This window comes from Aedes aegypti, chromosome 1, assembly GCF_002204515.2.
Source record: "Aedes aegypti strain LVP_AGWG chromosome 1, AaegL5.0 Primary Assembly, whole genome shotgun sequence".
Taxonomy (NCBI): Eukaryota; Metazoa; Arthropoda; class Insecta; order Diptera; family Culicidae; genus Aedes; species Aedes aegypti.
Window position 1 is genome coordinate 266,986,628 of NC_035107.1, and position 22,724 is coordinate 267,009,351.

At 37.7% G+C, this 22,724-nt stretch overlaps 1 protein-coding gene across 1 annotated transcript in view; it reads left to right on the forward strand.

Annotated features, from left to right (window-relative positions):
• The window catches only part of LOC5567502 (GATA-binding factor C), a 678,672-nt gene extending 663,393 nt beyond the window's left edge, over positions 1 to 15,279 (forward strand). The window contains exons 6-8 of the mRNA XM_021837727.1: positions 12,712 to 12,895; positions 12,965 to 13,152; positions 13,369 to 15,279. Coding sequence (XP_021693419.1) covers positions 12,712 to 12,895; positions 12,965 to 13,152; positions 13,369 to 13,392 — 396 coding nt within the window. The 3' untranslated portion in view covers positions 13,393 to 15,279. The remainder of the gene's footprint in view (positions 1 to 12,711; positions 12,896 to 12,964; positions 13,153 to 13,368) is intronic.
• Positions 15,280 to 22,724: the final 7,445 nt, after the last annotated feature.

Below are 22,724 nucleotides of genomic sequence, written 5' to 3' on the forward strand. Positions count from 1 at the left end.
CCATGTTATACTATTTGTCTTCTACCATTTGTAATGTGAAGCACAACATTCAACCGATAAATAACAGTGTATTTGACAAATGTTTAGTTGGTACCACACAGCCATCATTATATGGTCGTTTTCTGTAAGAAGTGCCGTCAGCATTCATAAGCTCCCACAGGTGGTAAAACTCAAATGTTATACTATAAAACATGCTCGTTCGTTTCGATTTAGTATGAATTCATCTTTGGAAAACATTTTTCTCGATTGTTGATTCTAAATACCGAATATTAGCACTTCTAACTAGTGATCCATAATATAGACCAGGAAAAGAATTTTTACCACGGTTATGGATCACTTCCAAATAATGTAGATTTCTTCCATTTTAAGCATTGGATTCAACATTTTCAGACTATAGCACTAAGGATAAAACTAATAAAACAAGAAGGTTTGTATATTTCATTTTTTAGCAGACAAAAATGGGTGGAAAACTTGGTGTGGAGCGAAAACAGTACATGTCTCACTTACTACAATGCAGTATCACAACAAAAATGGCATTTTACCCTTGTTTCCAGCTCTAACACTGCTATTTTTTGCAGTTATATGTGACATATTGATAACTTTCGCCAAATCATGGAATACAGATGCATTGAGTTAAAAATCTCTTGATTTTGCGCACTGATCCGTAATATGTCACAATTTGATCCATAATATGAAAATTGATCCATAATATGGTTTTCAGAAACCGATACAATTTTTATTTTTTATGCAATCCTATGTAAATTACTGCACTCAAAACCGTTTACTAACCGAAGTTTCAATTTGAAACGATTCAATTCGTGCTTTTAAATTACAATTTTACGTTTTCCATGTTGTTTTATTGAATTTTATAGGTTGGACTCCACGCTATTTGATCCATAACTGTGGGGTCATGGTATCTACTAAATGAAAAAAACAAAATTTCTGGTAGTTGGTTGGACAAAACGAAAACAAAAGTGAAGGTTTTAAGTGTGACAGTTTGTGTCATAGCTTTTTTCATTGTAATCGAGACAAATTGAGGCTTCATATTAAAATATTAAAAATTGATGTGAATTTAGCATTTGGTTACACTCAATTATAGAAAATCTGTATTAATATTCCCCCATCCAATTTTAATAATATTAATGTCAAACAGTAGTTTGATTGTGCCTTTCCAAGTATTTTCAAACTCATTATCAAAGTTACCCCATTTTACGGTTTACGAAAAACGACCGCTGCTCGCTCTAGACAGCTGCCTGTGTGCTCTCTCTGTCGGGATGGATGGATTGCACCGTGGACATGATGATGAACTGCGAGCGGGAAGCAGCCCTTATACAGTTTCGCAGACAGCACTGCACCGCTGACTGACTGTTGGCTCAGATTAATGAGAGATGATTATTTGGAGATAAATTTCCTCTGTGCCGTTAAAGTTTTGCCTTGATTAACATGATAAATTTCCAAAATAAATTTCGGTGGTTGTTGATTTGCTGCTCTCTTTCGAGGGGAAATCTTTCTAGTGTTGAGGCTTTCCGGTGAAATACTGACGACAGGTTGGTAACCCGCGAATACCTTTAGCCACAAACATAAGGTTAAATCCATAAACTAGAGGAAAGTGGGGCAGTTTGGCCACCTTAAGGAAAAGTCGATTAAAGTCCTAAAAAAATTATGGAAACTTATGATTTTTGCATGATTTTCAACAATTCTTAGATCAATACAGTAGATCAGTATGATTTCTGTTGTCTTATAAAGTTCACAAACAAACGAATTATTTTTAAAAATAAATCCTCTGGCCACTTCTAGAAACTAGATATGTGAGCCAGTGAACTGACAAAAAATCATTTGAATCCATTAATAATTCGCTGAGCGTTCTATTGTTCCTAATGGAGAACCGCGAATAACTAATGGAAATGGCCTATTTTAATATTTAAACAATACATTTTTGTATTGAATTTGAAATAACTCGAAAATGGCTGTTTTTAGAGAAGTTATGGATATAATGGTTATGGTTTAGAATAATTTCAAAATACTTGTTGACCAGTGTTGTAAAAAACTCAATTTCTCATAACTCACGCTTGAGATTTTTCATACGTGAGCTGTCAATCACGCAATTCAGCAGTCAAAAAATCATGGATGAGTAGGTTCAACTTTTTGACTCATTGTCTTGTATTTCTACAGTTTACTTACATACGGCAATAATTTCTTGTTAGTCTGGTAAAATTATAGTAATCCTTTCTAGCGTAAACAACAACATTCGGGTTTCATGAATTTTTGACGGGTTTTGCGACTGAATCATTTTTTACGGTTTGAGTTGATTGAGCATCAAAATCTCAAGCGTGAGATTTGCGAACTAGATCTCTAATGAGTTTGCTCTCACGGGAGACCGTATTGATTGAGATTTGAGTGTGAGTCTAGCAACACTGTTCTTAACATATCATAATATATTTGACAAAAATCCTGTATCTTTGTCGCAAACATCATTGGCCTATCAAGATTCTATGGTAAAAATTTAAAAATATATTTAAATTTGGGGTTTTGATTTGAAATTTAAATTTTATTTTTGAATTATCCTCGATAAAATATGATATATGTTTTAACTGAATTTTTTTCTTGTAGTCCAAACGGTTCACTACAATTTCTTCGTAGGACATATTTTTCTAAAATCAATTATTTCGGAACTACTTACTTACTTATTTGGCTTTACATCGATTATCTTGATAAAGCCTCGCCAACAATAATTCGCCAATTCACTCGGTTCATGGCCGCTTCTCTCCATCCTGTGACCCACGCTCTCCAGGTCCTGGTGCACCTGATCAATCCACCTAGCTCGCTGCGCCCCACGCCTTCTTGTTCCGACCGGATTCGTAGCGAACACCATCTTTACTGGGCAACATGCCCTGCCCAGCGTATCCTTCCAGCTTTAGCTAGCTTCACGATACGCCGTATAGTTGAGCGAGCTCGTGGTTCATTCTTCGCCACCACACGCCGTTCTCCTGCACGCCGCCGAAGATCGTCCTTAGCACTCGGCGTTCGAAAACCCCAAGAGCTTGCAAGTCCTCCTCGAGCATAGTCCACGCCTCATGCCCATAGAGGACTACCGGTCTTATGAGCGTTTTGTACATCGTACATTTGGTGCGAGAGAACCTTTCTTGACCGCAGTTTCTTCTGGAGCCCATAGTAGGCACGACTTCCGCTGATGATGCGCCTTCGTATTTCCCGACTAACATTGTTGTCAGCCGTCAACATGGATCCGAGGTAGACGAACTCGTCCACCACCTCGAAGGTATCTCCGTCTATCGTAACACTGCTTCCTAGGCGGGTCTTGTCAGGCTCAGTTCCGCCAACCAACATGTACTTTGTTTTCGACGCATTCACCATTAGTCCGACTCTTGTTGCTTCGCGTTTTAGGCGGGTGAACAAATCTGCCACCGTTTCAAATTTTCTCCCAATAATATCCGTGTCGTCCGTGAAGCAAACAAATTGTCCGGATCTCGTGAAAAATCGTGCCTCGACTGTTAAGTCCGGCTCTCCGCATGACACCTTCAAGCGCAATATTGAACAACAGGCACGAAAGTCCGTCGCCCTGTCGTAGTCCCCGCCGAGACTCGAACGAACTGGAGTGTTCGCCCGAGATCTTCACGCAGTTTTGCACACCGTTCATTGTTGCTCTGATCAATCTTGTGAGCTTCCCGGGAAAGCTGTTATCGTCCATGATTTTCCATAGCTCTACGCGGTCGATACTATCGTATGCCGACTTGAAATCGATGAACAAATGGTGCGTAGGGACCTGGTACTCACGGCATTTCTGGAGTACTCGAGCGGCCTTCGATGAAACCTGTTTGATAACTTCCCACGAACTCGTTTGCTATAGGTGATAGACGACGGAAGAGAATCTGGGATAGCACGTTCTAGGCGACGTTTAGGATGGTGATTGCACGATAATTTTCACACTCCAGTTTGTCACCCTTTTTGTAGATAGGGCATATAACGCCTTGCTTCCACTCCTCCGGTAGTTGTTCTGTTTCCCAGATTCTGACTATCAACCGATGCAGACAAGCGGCCAACCTGTCTGGGCCCATCTTGATGAGTTTGGCTCCGATACCATCCTTGCCAGCAGCCTTGTTGTTCTTGAGCTGCTGAATGGCATCCTTAACTTTCCCCATCGTGGGAGCTGGTTGGTTTCCGCTGTCCGCTGTGCTGACGTAGCCATCGCCTTCGTTATCCTGACCTTCTGTGCCTGTGTTCTCTGCGCCATTCGGGTGTTCATCGTAGTGCTGCTTCCACCTTTCGATCACCTCGCGTCCGTCCGTCAAGATGCTCCCATCCTTATCCCGACACATCTCAGCCCGCGGCACGAAGCCTTTGCGGGATGTGTTGAGCTTCTGATAAAACTTCCGCGTTTCTTGAGAACGGTACAGCAACTCCATCTCTTGGCATTCAACCTCCTCCAGGCGGCGCTTTTTGTCCCGGAATAAGCGGGTTTGCTGTTTCCGCTTCAGTCTATATCGTTCCACGTTTTGCCGCGTACCATGCTGCAGCATTGCAGCCCGCGCTGCATTCTTCTCCTCTAAAACCTCCTGGCACTCCTCGTCGAACCAATCGTTTCTTGAGCTCCGTTCCACATAGCCGACAACGCTTTCGGCAGCGACGTTAATGGCTGCTTTGACTGTCCTCCAGCAGTCCTCAAGAGGGGCCCTATCGAGCTCGCCCTCATTCGGCAACGCTGCCTCAAGATGCTGCGCGTACACATTGGCGACATCCGGTTGTTTCAGCCGCTCGAGATTGAATTGGGGCGGGCGTCGGTACCGTACGTCATTGATGACGGATAGTTTTGGGCGCAGTTTCACCATCACCAGGTAGTGGTTAGAGTCAATGTTAGCGCCACGATAGGTTCTGACGTCGGTTATGTCGGAGAAGTGCCGTCCATCGATCAAAACGTGGTCGATTTGCGGTTCTGTTTGCTGAGGTGATCTCCAGGTGTACCGATCTCGTTCGTCAGCCGGTGGGCGCTGAACTTTCTTATCGTCGGTCTGAACTCCTCCTCCTGGCCAACCTGAGCATTCAAATCTCCTATGATGATTTTGACATCGTGGCTTGGGCAGCGGTCGTACTCGCGTTCGAGCTGCGCGTAAAATGCGTCCTTGTCATCATCAGTGCTTCCGGAGTGTGGACTATGCATGTTGATTATGCTGAAGTTAAAGAATCGGCCTTTGATTATTAACTTGCACATTCGTTCATTGATCGGCCACCACCCGATCACGCGCCTTTGCATATCACCCATCACTATGAAAGCTGTTCCCAGCTCGCGTGTGTTGCCGCAGCTCTGGTAGATGGTATGATTACCTCTAAACGTTCGCACCAATGCTCCTGTCCAGCACACCTCCTGCAGTGCTACGATGTCGAAACCGCGGTCTTCAGTACATCGGAGAGTATGCGAGTACTTCCAATGAAGTTGAGAGATTTGCAGTTCCACGTACCGAGTTTCCAATCGCTAGTGTTTTTTCGTCGCTGTGGTCTTTGCCGATTGTTCCGGTCCGTATTCTCTCGTTGACGTTCCTGTGCTGATGTGTTTTTACGGTTAGCTTGCAAGGCCTGACACCAACTCCCTAGATTTCCGGAGGACCATTCCCCCTAAATGTTCGGAGGGCCATAGTGCGCAGATTAGCTTAGAGTCCATCTCTGGCACTCGGACGATGATCAGCCGCCCCTGACATGGGGAACAGACGCTATTGCGAGCCGCTCCTAACATGGAGTACAGACGCTCCAGGTTTGCAAAAGCAAAAGCAAACCCCCCCTGCCCTGTCAGCATACGACCAAGATTCTCACCGGGGGTTGGTTACCCAATCTTCCCCAAGGTGACTCGTACCCCGGCCAGTACCACGAGGAGGTAGGAATAGGAGTTGCTAGGCAAGAGGCTAAGGACTGCACAAAGGGGTCTATTTTATTCCTGCAGGTACGCGAGGTACCAATGGTACGCCATGCCCAGCCATTTACCGCGCCAATTTTATTTCGGAACTAGACTTTTTCAAATAAATTGCTTGCAAAAACTCATAGACCATTTTCAACAGTTATTCTTGAGTGAAAATGATCGATTTATCTGTGGTAAACACTTATTCCACCATGCCCAAAAAACCGCGTGTAAAATTTAATCCAAATCGAAGATGGTCGAGTTCTGTGACTAACCGATTTGACATGGAATTTGTCAATAACACCTAAATATTTCAGAAAACTTGTGAATGATAATGTTGAGGATCTAGTTAAATCCTAAAACTTTGCGGAAGACAGCACACCGATATCATTAATAACCTTTTTGTAAGAGACAGGCGACTGTCGTGTTTTGAGAGTATTTTCGAAGTGATTTTTTTTTCAATTTATCATCAAACATCTAAAAACAGAAAAAAAAAATCGAAAATGCAAAAAAAAGGTTGAAATAGATTTCAATACACTTCTTATGGAATTGAAAGGTCAAAAATTGATAACTGTATTTAACCATATATAGAATGAGCACTTGAGAAATTGTTTTTCCATTAGGGGAAGTGGTGGTAAAATGAACAGGGGTGGTAAAATGAACACCGCACCTTTTATCGAGAAAAAACAAATTTCAATGATTTTTTATCACGCACGGAGAGTATCAATCAGACTGTTCGGGTTGATACGGAGGTCAATTGAAGTAATAATATCATCTAAAACTAAGATTTTGGAAAACCACGTTGGAAAATTAGAGTTGACGTAACTTTTAGCCGAGAGATCTTGAGGTTTTTCAGAGATGTAAATATCGTTGTGATATGATGTCAAATATGAAACTTTTAGATTTCTTTTTGAATGGGTTACAAGCATCTATAGATATATTTTCGGGAATGCATTAAAAGTTTGAAAAAATAATAGGTTTGCTCACGTTTTTTGCAGGATGTTCATTTTACCAGCAACAGCTGTTCATTTTACCCACATAGTGCAGGTAAAATGAACATTTCCATAGTTTTTTGCTAGCGATAAAAATACGTGAAAATTAAGCTTTTTTAGTCTGAATTCGTGTTGTTGCTTTAGATAACATCCCTATTTTTGATCTTGTGCGATAGAACTATTCATATTCCTCGTTTTTCTATCAGAAACAAGATGATATCCTTAAGGTGTTCATTTTACCACCCCTTCCCCTATAGGTAACACTCCATAACTCGATATTAAAGGGACCATTAAGTTAGGAAGGTATCGAATTAAAGAATACAAAACCAGTGCAAATGCGATTCCAGAAAACATCGAGGTAGCCATGAAAACCGACTTTTATTATGGTTCTTTAATTCGATATCGAGAAGAGGAATATCGAGTAAGGATGGGCTAACTGTATAAAATCGTAAACGTTATGTCGAAGTCTTCCATAATTTCCTCAAATTAGCTTGCTATTTCAAACACCATTGAAGTTCTATAGGCATATGCTTAAAAAGTTTTGTTATAGTGCATTTGACATCTCCGTCTCCATCTTCAAGGATGGAAAAAATCAGCTCTAACAACAAACAACACGGAATTCGAATGGTCCAAGAGGGCCGTCGCTCTTGCAGCAACATGATTTCAACACCTCACCACGCGCGCTAATCATAGATATATCGTGCATCCGATGAACTGTTTGTCGTAGGACAAAGGGTTTGTCGGATATTGTAACATGTTGCGATTAATGCGAATCAATTTAAAATTCAAGGATAAATTTTCTCCCATTTCATGCATCATTGACTTTCAGATTAAAAACGACAAGCTAGGTGACAAATCGTGGAGTGCAATCAGAAAATCCTCCAGAATTATGACTTTGATTCGCGAACAATTTATCGTTAGCTCACATGCCGAGCGATTCATTTTTCACAGAGCGGAGTTTGTTGTGATGGCTTGACGATTAAGGGTTTATCGTTGTTGCTAGGATCGCACGACAAAGAACAACCGCGATGCATCATTTGTTTTATCATGATCACTAGATTTCCATCCTTGTCCATCTTCAAAAAAACGACAAATTCTGCAGATATTGATAAATTAAGGCGAAGATGCATCGAAGCCAAAGCTCAAATTTCCAAGAGTTCAAATCTAGAGAACCAAACAACCGTTTGTTCTGAAAATTTAACTCACTGGTTACTCGTTAGTTGTGGTTTTAGTAACTTTACATAGCAAAACTTTTCTGTGTTTTTATTAAAAACAATTATTTTTGGTCAAATATTGCAAAAATATCACTTTTTAAATATTACTTTACTTAACACTTAAGTTGTCGCGCTGTTGTACTTTGTACAACACTGTTGTAAAAACTCGCTTTTTGTTCACAAAAGCAGCGTGGTGGTTCTGACGGTGGCAAACCGCGCGACGACTGGACGGTTAAAATTTTGCAAGTTTTTACAAGGACTCATCGATGTATGGATCAAATTATCACCCGTACGTATACAAATCATCACAAAAATATTTTATAGATTAATCTTAAAGTTTTGCACGGGAGTATATGTTGATATTCTAATGAGTGACCTAAATTGTACTAAATTGGGCCTCATTTCCTTGGATCGCTGATCTATCGTTAACAATACTGGTGGAGTGGTGAGCAACTTCCAGTGTATTTCTATGGAAGGATAACTGCTTTACAAGTCGCATTACCACCAAAAGCCACAATGTTAACGCAAAACCTGGAGTTCCCAAGTTCTTAAAACTATTATAAAACGATACAATTTTCATTTCCTCCTTCCTCGCCCTGTGCAAACAACAACGGATCAATTGGACAATAAAAAGCCCGATGAGGGTAATCGAACCCATATCGTCCCTTTCAAACAAGGCGGCCCGGCACAAGGGACAGGGGACGCAAATAACCTTCAATTCCGTCACAAAACAAACATGAGTTAGGTACGGGACACGGAAGGTACTTCAAATCTCTTCAGCAGCTTCTAGCAACAGTGGCAATTTGACATCACAACGCAAACAACAGAAAGGAAAAAACGAGAGAATAAACGGCAAGAATCGGTAATTGATCCCTCGGTTGGGTTCCCCCCATTCATCCATTCACGACAGCAACAGCAGCAACGGCAAGCAATGGTTTCAATTACACATTTTAAGTGATTCGCCCTTACCTGAGAGGTACGGAATGAGACAAAACACAATCTGCCACACACATACGGGGCATATCAGGACCAGGATCAGTGGGGTAGACAGGATTAACATGATTTCTTCAAGGAGTAACTCCCAATTTTCTGCAAGCATACCCAAATTAGTTTTTTGAAGTATTCTTCTATGAAATCCACCAAAAAAATTATTGGGATTCCTGTAGGGTTATTTTTCAGATTTGTGTGTATTTTATACTCCAATAAATCTATTCTTTAAAATGTCTAACATGAAAGTACGGTTATATAATTTCTCTAGAAATTAATCCGGCATTCTTCCAATTATTTTTTACGCGTTTCACTAATCAATTTCGCAATAGTTTCCTTTGAATATTTCCTCTTGAATTCCTTCAAATATAACACATGGAATGACTCCTTAGATTGTTTCAGGCATACTGTCAATTTATTCCAACTTTCATTCATTTTTATTTTTTGAGATATCGTCAAGGCATTTATGATTTTCCGTTGGCTAGCAAGGACAACCTCCTGGCTACTCCCATGATCCGGACGCAGAACGCCTGGGTTGAGAAAAAATGTATATAATTTCCGCACAATACCCATACCAAGGGAGGGGTCCAGCATCTTTTGTGCGGAAGTGGTGCCGACATACCATGATGATGATGATGAAGCTGATGACGAAGGTATCACCACGGGAGGAGAGCGAGGGGCTGAGAAGCATTTGACAATTGACAGATTTAAGAGGACTTCCAGTTTTTTTTCCTCTGTCCACTCTGACTCGCTTGGTTGGGTGGTTGATGAGGTCCTATATACCTACTGTTGCAGGATCGACCGAAGGAAAGCAAATGAGAAATTGCAACCGATTACGATCTCGGCAGAGAGAAATTGAACAGTACTTGGGTTGAAATGGAACCGTGGATGTGAAAGGAATTCGATGGTTTTAAGGATTTTTAAAGGACCGCGAAAGATGAATTTGTCAGTTATATGTCACCGATTAGTGGAATTCGTTTTGTATTTGCATAATGTTGTTCATCAGCCTAGATTGAAACTATTTTTCAATCTGACAACATTCAACAGAATACTGTTTTCTCCAGTGGTCATTACTGGGTTATATGGTTTGTCAAATAAAAAATATCCTTTATGAGAAATAATAATAATAGAAAAGTCACAGCTATTTAAAATGCTGAATATTGAACTGTCACATGCCATATTTTGGTACTAAAACTCACAAGTTCCACAATATGTACAGGTTTACCGGTGTCCATGTAATAACACCCAAAAAAATGTAAAGAAAATTTCTGATTGCTAGGTAATTTTAATCAAAAGATATATTTATTTGATTTTGAGCCCTTTTTTTTTATTTCGGAACATAAACCACTGCGACCAATATTTGATCTATTGTAGTATATCCCGTGTCCTTTGTGTAGTGCATGTCGTTTTACTTTGTCTCTATCGAGAAGTGATAAAGCATTCGGTTTTCTTACAGTTGTAATTCCTGACTTGATCACAGGAAAGGATTCTAACTGAAAGGTTCCTACCCTTCGAAGAGTGTGGTGCAGGCACTCTCCACAGGCGCGCCCCTTTATCTGGCAAAATCAGATCCCCCGATAAAGCCAAGAAATTACACCGATATTGTCCATGCATCAGAATCCTAGTCCTTACTTCTTCAAACTAGAGAACGAAATAAATAAAAGATTAGAAAACAAATTGTTGAATTCGACTCATTTTTAACCTTGTCTCAAGATCATTCTCGGCAACTGGGAAAACCGAGACTTGTCACTTTCAACAAGGTTTGAAATGTAACAAGGACTAAAAGTGTTCCTTTGATTACTATAACATCCTGTTCTCTTCGTTTGAAGCAGTCAGGACTAGGGTTCACTGGTAGATCTTTACCCCATAACGCACCACGAAAAGGTGATCTACCCGCGTTATGGGTAATTTTGAGCCCTTACTAATGTATAAGTTTGAAGGAAAATAATGCAATTAATTTCGTTAGAAATGAACGGACTCATATATTCCTTCAATTCTAAGTCCCCATTCATTGGTTGTGGTGCACGATACCGATTCATAAGAATTCTGCCGCTCCATCATTCCCCGTGACAGCACGGTCAATAAATTCTAACAATGCTTGCTGCTGGTTTAACAAATGACAAAATAAATATCTTCCGATTCATGACGACGACCGTTCGTTCATTCCTAGCCTGCGTTCCACCCGAACCGAAAGGGATTTTGATGAACTCGGGTGGTCGCGTGTGGCCTCCGCGCTGTGCGCTCATAATGCGCCGACCATCGTCTCGCCAGCCACCAGTCAGCATCAATCGACCGCACGTTTTCTAAGCACAAGTCTAAGCACGTGTGTGGTTCTCGCTTGCCGTCTCGAGAACTCTGCTGCGTCGCTACGCTCGATTTAGTCGCGTCATCAAGCTCGAGATGCTATAAATGTTCTTGCAGATATGCAGCAGCGCTATGCTAGTGTCTTAATCAGTGGTTCCCAACTTTTCTGAAGCTGTTTCCCTCTCTGAAGTTTAACAAGCATCCCTTGACATTTTTTATTTCTGAAATAAAAATGTATGGGAACCATCTTAAGATCTAAACATGAGTCAACAGATGTCCTTGACAGGTACATCACAGATAACGCAAGAGTTTATTCAAAATGGCAATTCTCCTGAGAAGTTGGTACGGTCCTAGGGGTCCGCGGACCACCGCTTAGGAAACGCTGGTTCAAATGGAGTGGCTTGTGTCTGCCCAATGCAGATGTGCAGATTTTTCTCGTTTTATCCGCGTTTTTGGCGTGCGATGACGCGGTGGTGGGCAAGTGCAATGCATTTCACCATCGCGGTACCCTAATTAGGCGATCTCGATTCCTAGAAGCTCAGATCTTAATCGACAGCAGCCGTCGTCGTCGTGAAGTTGGCGGATGGTGCTCGGAGTCAATGGGATTTGGTTGGGTAGTTGTATGCTGACGAATGCGAGTGCGATGAAGTCTACACAATACAAGTCCAATCAAGAGTAAATTTAAGTTCATCGTAAAAGTTCAGTCTGGCACAAGATGTTGGTAACTATCTACGCAAAGTGCTTTCTAAAATTGAATTTTTACCTATTATGACCCAAAGCTATTGAATTTTATCAGACGTAGTCATTGAAATCCCTTCTAAGAAAGCTTTCATTTTTACATGTATGAAAATTGTATATCCAAACTTTTTTGCAATCTTATACATATGACAAGCAGGCTTCGTATTTTGGCGAAGAGGCCTGTGTCACCCAGATCTAGGGAATCAGGTTAAGAGATTCATAATCAGATATTCAGATTATAAGATTATAAGATTAAGAGATTCTGGCTTAGCAATTCAGATTGAGAGATTCAGAGTTTCAGATTCAAAGATTCTGAAACGGGAGGTTAGATTCAGAGAATTAGAAATTCATAGATTCAGAGATTCAGAAATTCAGAGTTTCAGAGATTCAGAGTTTAAGAGATTCAGAGATTCATAGGTTCAGATATTCAGAGATTCAGAGATTCAGAGATTCAGAGATTCAGAGACTCAGATTCAGATTTAGGATCAAATTCTGATCTATCCAATAATTCTAAAAAAAAATACTCAAAGTAGGAATGAAGAACTCATGAATATTTCAATTCTTCTACTTACAGGTAAACCGACCACTAACGATGAAGAAAGAAGGTATCCAAACCCGAAATCGGAAGCTGTCGTCGAAATCTAAGAAAAAGAAAGGCATGCCCGGGTCGTGTCTTCCTCTGGGTAGCCACCTCGGTGATCTGATGAAGCCACTGGATCACAACAAATCCTTTCCGGGAGGTTTTCCCGGGTCGATGGGTAATTATTAATAATTTCAAAGAACTTCATGTTCATGTCTAACTGGAATCGAATACATCTTTCTAATAGGTCAGCACAGTCACCTTTCGGGGGGTTTGCATCCCGCTCATACGCATATGCACGGAGGCTGGTACACAACGGGAATGGGAGGCCTCGGAACGACCAGCAGTCTGCAGAGTGGCTTCGGAAGTGCCGGCTCGCTAGGAGGTGGCGTCGTACCCCACTCTCAATCTTACCACTTGGGACTCAATTCGATGGTGAGTATTTGCTTTATTAGTATAAAGAATCTTTGACATTTGGTCGAATGACGTTTTTTCGAATGGATAATTTTGATCTCAGTCCAACTTAAACTAACGCTACTCACTATACACAAATTATTTGTCAAGAAATGTAAATGTCATTCGGGAAAATCCCTTAAGCCAGTGCAATACTTGTCAAATAAACCACCCACACTATTCTTCATCGTTCGATAGAGTTGGCGCTCGGAGTACACGTGATGGAACAGCAGCAACTTCAACAGCAACCTGTTCGAGTTCGGTGCCTCCCCAAAGTTGCAGCATCTCCACCACGGGCATCAAACGCAACCGAGTTTGCTTCAGGACGACCAACACCAGTTCCATCCATCGCATCATAGTTCGGCAGCAGCCGCAGCTGCGTTACAAGCAGCAGCTCTGTTTGATCACCACCATCAGCATCATCATCATCAGCATCATAGTCACTCATCAGCGTTCCACCATCAGCACGTGTCTCCGCTGGGAAGTGGAAGTAGTGTCACGAGTAGCGGTCAACATCAACATCACGATCAGGAACTGCAACTGGCGGCGGGGGCAGCCAGTCAAGTACAAATCTAGGTTCCGTATGGGGTAGAAAAGATTGTTGCTATTTGGTTTAAGGCATTGATCGATCCGAGTAACTGTAGGTGTTTGTATCTGTCGGAGTTTAACTTGACTTATGAAGTTTTGTAAGCTATTAATATGTATCAAATTTAAATGAGTTGTTGCATATCGAGCAGAAATGTGTAATAAACTGGATCGTTTTACTGAAGAAGTAAGGGAGGATTCCTTGCAGTTTTTTTTTCTAAAAAAATGCTTGCAGAATTTTTGCAGTTTTTGTGTAATTTCTGGAAAAATAAATAGCATAAACATTTTAACATCTCCAAAATAAATCTTTCAGCGAGAATTTCTTTATGAATTCCACAAATTCTGCCAGCATTCGTCCAGAAACTCAGCATTAATTTCTTTAGATATTCTGTAACTCTGCAGAAGTTCGATTCAAATTCCTGTAGAAATTTAAGTTATGAAATTAATCATTATCTCTCCAGAAATATTACAATCTTCCTTCATAAATTCCAAAAGATTATTTTTTTTTCAGATATTCCGCAAGAAATTCTATAGAAGTTCTTTTGCTAAAGTTTGGCAAGCATATATGAAGAAATGCTACAAGATTTTGTCCAGAAATTCTGCTAATATAAATCCAGAAATTTTAAATAATAAATTTCCAGCAATTTGGCAATATTCCTGAGAACTGAGCAGGGTTTTTTTTTTATATTCTGCATACATTCATATGGAAATGCTGAATTATTCGCTTCAGAAATTTTGCAAAGATTAATCAAATTTTTTTGAATTATTTTCTTTATAAAAGGTACATGAATTCCTTTCGCTATTTCAAATATAATTTCACGAATATATTTTGCTAGTATTTCACTTACAGTACTGCATGAATTTGTTCGGAAAGTGTGCTAAAAATCCTGCTTGAGTTTCATCTACAATCATTCATAAATATATATCCAGAACTCATGCGAAAATGTCTCCAGAATATACGAGGAAACTCTGACAAAATTTCTCCAAACATTCTGCAACAGTTTATCCAGAAACTTTTAAATATTTTCTTAAGAAGCACTGCAAGCACTCCTCTAGAAACACCCAAAAAATACAAGATTTTACTAAAATTATCCAAGAGATTTTCGGAAAAAATTTTAGAACTTCCTCGAATTCCTGCAAAAATTTCCTCGACATTTATTGAAGAACTGCTTCAAGAACTTCTCAACAATTTCTGTAACAATTGAACAGATCTTTCTTCAAAAATATATTTGTGGTCAGATTCATTGCAAATTTTCCAACAAATGTATTGCAAAATATCTTGATAATTTCTAGCACATTCACTGGATAAATTGTTCCTAGCTCTATAGAAATTCTTACAGAAGTTCTGCCATAAGGTCTCCAGAGAAAAAGATTCCATGAATTCGGCAAGAATTTCTCCAGAAGAAGTTCAAAAATATCTCAATAACTTAAGCAAGAATTTTTCCACTACTTATGGTGTTATAACTCTGCAAAAAATTGTGCAAGAATTTTCTCTACAATATTGCGAAAACCGTAAAAAATAATTGCATAATATGTGCAAGAACACTACTTGGAATTCCAGAAGAATTTATACAGAAATTCTCCAGATGTATTTCTCTTCAAACTCTGCAAGAATTTCTCCAAGATTTTTCTCAGAAATTTCTATAGAACTGTTCAAGAAATGTTCCAAAATTTCCTTGGAATACCGCAAGGATTTCTTCATCAGTTCTACAAAAAATCTCCAGAAGTTCAGCGGCATATCTCCACAAATGTTATAAGCCTCCTTCAGAAACTCCGCAAAACTTTCTTCAGGTATTCTGCATACGATGGATTAAATTTTTACTGCAAGATTTTGTCCAGAAATTTTGCAAATGTTAGTCCAGAATATTTTTCAGATAAATCGCAAGAATTTTTCCAAAAAAACTGCCAAAAAGTTTTCACAATTTCCAATAAAATTTCACGAAAATATTCTGCTTCTCTTGAAACACTGCATGAATTTGCAAAAAAAAATTGCAGAAATAATGCTAGCAATCCTTTAAGTATTTCATCTCAATTTATCCAGAATTTAAGCAAGAATATAAGCAATTGGGGCCCAGATAGCCGTAGCGGTAAACGCGCAGCTATTCAGCAAGACTAAGCTAAGGTCATGGGTTCGAATCCCACTGGTCGAGGATCTTTTCGGGTTGGAAATTTTCTCGACTTCCCAGGGCATAGAGTATCTTCGTACCTGCCACACGATATACACATGCAAAAATAGTCATTGGCGCAGTAAGCTCTCAGTTAATAACTGTGGAAGTGCTCATAAGAACACTAAGCTGAGAAGCAGGCTCTTATCCAGTAGGGACGTAATGCCAGAAAGAAGAAGAAGAAGCAAGAATATTATAAAAATGTATGAGAAACTTCTGTAAACATTCTCCAAACATTCAGCAATAATTTACCAAGTGAAGATTCAAATATGACGTCCATCGTTTTTTCAGGATTTCTAGAACCCCTCCTCCCCCTCTGTAACACTTTTCACCATACATTGAAGATGTACTATTACACGCCCTTCCCTTGATGGACGTCATATTTGAATGACCCCCCAGAATCATTTTCATGTATCCTTGAAAAGCACTGCAAGTATTTCTCCAGAAACACCTCAAAAATGATTGCAGTGACGCTGCAATTTTTTTTCTGCAAGAATTTAGAACTTATTCAAAAAAATTTTAAAATTCCTACATAATACAGCAAGAATTAACCATGAAATTTCTGCAATAATTTTTTCACACTTTCCACAACAAATCCTGGAGTATTCTTGTAAGAATTTTTTTCAAATTTCTCCACCCATTCTGCATGAATTTCATCAGAGTTATTCAACAATTTAGCAAGAATTTCTCCTGCAATCCAGAAATTTTGCAATTTTTCTGCAGAAATTCTGCACGAATATCTCTAGAAATTTTGCATAAATTTCACTATAACTTTTTTCAGCTTCTTCATGAATTCAGCCCTCATTCTCGTGGAATTGTGAAAAAATGTCTGCAAGAGTTTCTCTAAAACATCTGCAAGAACTTCTTCAGTTATTGGTTTGAATGTACCGTTTTGATTCATATTACGGACAGTGTTATCGAGCGCCGGAAAACCTTAACTTTTGAATGGTTGGTAAAGAATACGCTTCCGCAACTTGAATAATTTTAAATAAATTGAAATGTATGGCCTTTTAATGATTCTTATTCCGGACACTTCCTCACTTTTGCCTCATATTCCGAACACTTTGATTCGAATTCGGGACATCTCATGAAAATCATTAATAGAGAAGTCAAATCATCAATTTACATCGTTAATCCACTAAAGAGACGTATAAGGCAGTTGAGCATTATAAATTTGCATAGATATTTATGATAATAGCTTATTAAAACGAACCTCGAAATAGTGAACTTTTGAACGGCAGAATATATCTTACAAAAAACTCTTGGAGATTCACTTGAGAAATTATTGTGACATTTTTTGAGAAGTTTTAGAGAAATTCTTACAGAAACTGTGCCGAAAGTTCTCCGAAGATCAAGCATAGATTATTCTAAACGCGCTGCAAATGTTTTCGGATAACTTGCAATAATTTCTCGAGAAATTCTTTTAGAATCGCATTGTTTTAAACAATATTTTTTTTAAATTCTTCAAGAATTTCTCCAGTAGTTTTTAAAAAAGTCTCCATAGATTTTGTGAGAATATCTTTGGTACTGTAATTTCTGTAAATTCAGTATTTATCAGATAACTCTGCATGAAACCCTACAAGAATTTCCTCAGCAATATTACGAGAACTGTTAAAAAACATGTTGCAAAAAATGTGCAAGAACATTTCTTGAAATTTGGTAAGAACTGGTCCATGAATTCTACAGGTATTTTCAGATGTATTTCTCTGCAAGAACTTTGGAACTCTGCAAAAAAATGCGACAAGAACTTCCTCAGAAATTCGTTAAGATTTGCTCAATAAATGTTGCAAACATAGTGCTAAAATATTCCTTGAAATTCCACGAGATTTTCTTCAAAAATTCTACTAAAGTTCCCCAGAAGTTCAGTGAAAGCTCTCCAGAAATTCTGCTAGCTCTTCTACAGAAACTCCGCAAAAATTTTATTAGACATTTTGCGAGAAATTCTTCATAATTTCTATTAAAACTCCTGCATGAATTCTGCAAAATATCATGAGGAAGTTGCAGCATTCCTCCAGAAATATGCCAATATTCATCCAGAATTTTTAATTATTTAATTTATTATTGCAATAATTGCACAATTTTTTTTCCAAAATTCCAAATACAATTTAATTTAAACATTCTCCTAGTATTTCTATTGAAATACTGCATGAGGTTGTTCAGGAATTCCGCAGGAAGTATGCAAGAACTCCAATTAAAATAATGCATAAATTAATCCAGAATTTAAGCAAGAATATCCCAGAATGTCAAGGAAAAATCTGTAAAAAAATCCTTTTAATCCTGCAACAGTTTATTCAGAATCGTTTATAAATTTTCAAAAGAAGTACTACTAGATTTAATCCAGAAAGACTTAAGAAATAACTCTTGTCAATCTGAAAATTATCCAAGAGATTTTGGGCATTATGTAAAAATTCTCATATTTTTTGTTAAGAAAATGTGGTAAAATTGTTGCAGAATAACCTGAGATATTTTTGAATAAACTCTTGTAAAGTATCTCCAATGATATTCTTGGAAATTTAAATAAAAGTGTTGGTACAATTTCTGGAGAAAATGTGGTAATGTTTCAAAAGAAATTCTTGCAGACAGTTAATAAGAAATTTTCCAGAGTCTTGGAGAAATTCGTCCGGAAAATTATTGCATTATTTCAAAGGAAATTTCAACAAAATTTCCGGAGAGCTACTTTCAAACTAATAACTAGAGAAATTCTTGCAGATGTGACTCTTGCAGATGTTTTTCACAATTTCGCGAGAATGACGGCTGAAATCATGAAGAATCTGAGAAAAATTATAGTGAAATTCGTGCAACATTACTAGAGATATTCGTGCAGAATTTCTTGAAAATAGTTTGAAGAAATTTTTACTAGAATTATTCCAGACAGACTTCAAAAATAACTGTTGTCAGTCTGCAAATTTTTCTCTGAATATTATCCAAGAGATTTCAGGAATTATTTAAGAAATTCTTCGAATTTTTGCAAAAATTCTTAGGAAATTCTTCAAGAACGGCTTATTTTTTTACCTTTTCCTTAATTTCTGCAAGAATTTAACAAAAGTTAGTGCAGCATTTCTTTCGGCAGTTCTGTAATAGTTTCTTAAGACTTCTCGCAACAATTTCTGCAGCATCTCAGCAAGAACTTCTTCAGATTTTTTCAGCAATTTTGCAAAAAAAATCTCCTACAATTTGGCAAAAGTTCTGTTCCAGAAATTCTGCACGATTTTTTCTAGTACTATCAGAATTGTCCATAAAATCTTCAAAATACACTAAAGTTTTTTTAAACGTTTTTTTTTCACGTTTTATTTTTACACGCCTTTTGGAATTTACACGGTACTTTTTTTGCACGGAATTCGAAATTATCACGTTTTTTTTACTTATTTACACGGATTTCGGAATTAACACGGTACTTTTTCCAAGGATTCCAGAATGAACACGGTTTATTTTTACACAAATTCCGGAATTAGCACGGTTTTTTTTTTTGCGCGGATTTTTTTTGTACGGCACGGGGAACCGTGTAAAAAAAGACCTAAGTGTATATCCAAGAATTCTACAAAAAAGTTTTCGTAAATTCAAACATGCTCAAAACTACAAGAAATTCTTCATGCGGTCAAATTCTCCAGGAGTTCAGTGAAAGTTTTCGAGAAATTTAACAAGCGTTTTTTCAGAAGCTCCACTAGATTTTTTTAAGATTTTCCTAGAATGATGTAGGGTCGGTGTTCCCTTAGTGGACAGTCCCCTATAGTCGCACTAGTGGCTTTTTACGGCCGTTTTGCTATAAATCTTTTCAAAACATTTTTTGACATTAAGGACAGTAGCTATTTATCTAAGTACCATCGATACACAGCTTGATTTTGTTCAATAAATGATCGAAATAATTAGTTTTGCTTAAAATTTGAGCTCCCTTGCGCCTATAGTAAACCTATTGTTCCTATAGTAGCACTACAGAGAGAAACTATTTTTTATTATACGAAATAATTGATGAATTAAGAACTTTTTTTACATCAAACGAAAGCTTTTGATCAACACTTTGTAGGAAAAATATAAAAGTTTTGTAAAAATACAGTTTTTATAAGTATTTTGCCAACGCCATGATGCTAGTGCTACTATAGGAACAGAAATTAGAAATAGTGCTACTATAGGCACATGTATTCCTATAGTGGCACAAGCGATAATAAATACAAACATTTGAGTTTTCATAGTTTTTATATTTTTCCCACAAAACCAAGACAAAAAGCTTTCAGATGATGTAAAAATCGTGACGCTAGCGTTATTTTTCGATTTTATACGAATTTTTGTTCTTAGCTATGCGGCTATTGGTACATCGACCCTACCTTTATTCGGAAAAATATTTCTGCAAAAAACTTCAGAAATTCTCCAAGAATTGCCTCAAAAATTATAAAAGGACTTCTCCACAATTTCTGGAAGAAATTTTGCAATAGTTAACCCATAAGTTCTTTAGTATTTTCATCCGATTTCCCGCAACAATTTCTGCAGTACTTTGCAAGGATTTATTCAGAATTCTCCAACAATTCTGCAAGAATTTCTCTTGCACTTCGGAAAAATATCAGTAGAATTTCTGCAAGAATTTGTCTAGAAATTCTGCTCGATTATCCCAAGAAGTTTTGTCAGATTTCCTTCCATAAATTTGGCACTCATTCTCTGAGATATTCTCTGAAATACATGGAAGAATGTCTCTAGGTCTCTTTTTGAAAATCCTGCTGATTTTTTTTTCAGAAATAAACTTCCGTAGGGACTTTAAAAGAATAACTTTGTAGATTTTGCAAGAAATTCTTAAGAAATTCATTTACAATTTCTCCAGAAACTTGGCAAGATGTTTTATGAGTTAATCCTGAAATTCTGCTTATATTTTCCAGGTAATTCTGCAAGAATTTCTCCACATATTCTACATGAAGCTCTCGAGGAATATTTCCAAAAATTAAGCAACAACTTTTTCAAGTGTTTCTTCCATAGTAGGGGAATTAGGGGCATAATGGACACGTTAAGCAAATGTTCGGTTAAAGACTATAAAATGGCAATATTTTTATTTCATCCCCGGCTAGTTTTCAAGTTTGATGTTAGTACGACGTGCTACATTCATTCATGGTTATAAAAATCATATCATATGTCAGAAAAAAGAGAAAGAAAATTGGGTCGAAAACAAGGCTGGTAAAAAGGTATCGGGGCGAAATGAACACCTGCATGAAATTTAGTGATTTTAATATATTTAATGACTGTCAGTCGTTCCGATATGTAAAAGGGCTCTTCCTCAGTCATAATAGCTAAAAAGAACCATTCTGGATTTGCTACTTTGCTCAAAAATTAGATTCCTCCACGGCCTTGCTTATATGCCAATTTGAAACTGAGAAAAACTTTAAGTAACATTTTGAAGAACAATTGAAGCAAAAAATCAACTTTCATACCATCTAACATTTCAAATGAAATACAGATTTCATGCAGTGTATTAACATTTGATGAAGTATGCATATTCTCCGATATTGAGGGGGTGTTCATTTCGCCCCGTATGTTCATTATGCCCCTAATCCCCCTATCACAGATCTTTCTTAAAGAATTTCCTTCAAAAATCTGCAATTCTAGCAGAATAATAGGTTGAAATCAAGACAATCTTTCAAAGAAATTCAAATGGTTTTCTCGTTTTTTTTCGAAAAAAAAAGTTGCGGAATTTCCTACAAAGTTAATCATTGATACAATATTTATCAATTCTCTTATTAATGCATGCAGAATTTTCTTACACATTTTTGCAATTTTTTTAGAGGGTTGTGCCTATATTATAGGACATTTTTTAGAATTTTATTCAAAATGGATTGAACAGTTTCATTTAGAATTCTTGCAGAATTTCATTTCAAATTATTTTAGATCGCCATTGCATTTCCACCAAAATTTCATTGCTTATTCTTGCAAAATTTATTGCAAACTTCTTCATAATTTAATTGTAAGTTCTTGCAGATTCTAGTTGCAAATTCTTGCTCAATTTTATTGCAAATTCATAAAAAATTCTATGAAAACATTCTGACAGCATTTTAGAAGGACTCTAACATAATCCTTGGCGTCTTGTACCACGAGTTTTTCAATTTTCGATGAATTTCGTGCAGAATATTATGAGCTACTCTTCTCTTACAAATCTCTAAATTTTCCGGAAGAGAAGATATAGAATTTGCAGCGTAATTTTATAGATTCGAGCAATATTTCATTGGGAATTCTTACAGATGTTGTGTTGTGCTTTGTAGAGTTCCGATAAAAAATCTGATTTTTTTCTACCATTGTTTGTGTATTCTTGCTTTATTAAGATTAGCATTTGTAAAAAAATTAAGGATCCTACTCCGCAAGTTCAGCAAGAATTGATCTGCCTATAGTACGAATATGTCCAAGCAAGCTTTGGAATATTCATTCGAATGAATTCTTGCTGAACTTGCGGAGTAGTTCTTGCCGGATTTCTAGAGAAAAACAAGCAAAATGTGCAGCAATAAATTCTCCAGGGATTCTAAAAAAATGAATTTCTGCAAGAACTTCTCAAGAAGATAAGAAAAAACTTGTGAAGAAGCAAATATTTTTCTAGAAAAAAAAAACAACAATTATGGTTGAAATTTTGCAGAAATTGCTCCAGCATATCAGTTGAATTTTCGCATGCTTTTGACATTGTCAAAGCATCTCGGTATTCAATTTCCGTGTTCGTTGTTTTCACTACAGCAACTGAAACAAAACAAAACATACTACATCAAAGCACAAACAATCCTCTGAAGTTAATTCATTATCCAATCCAATGAATCAACGCCGATTGCGATCGCCAAACACGTTTGA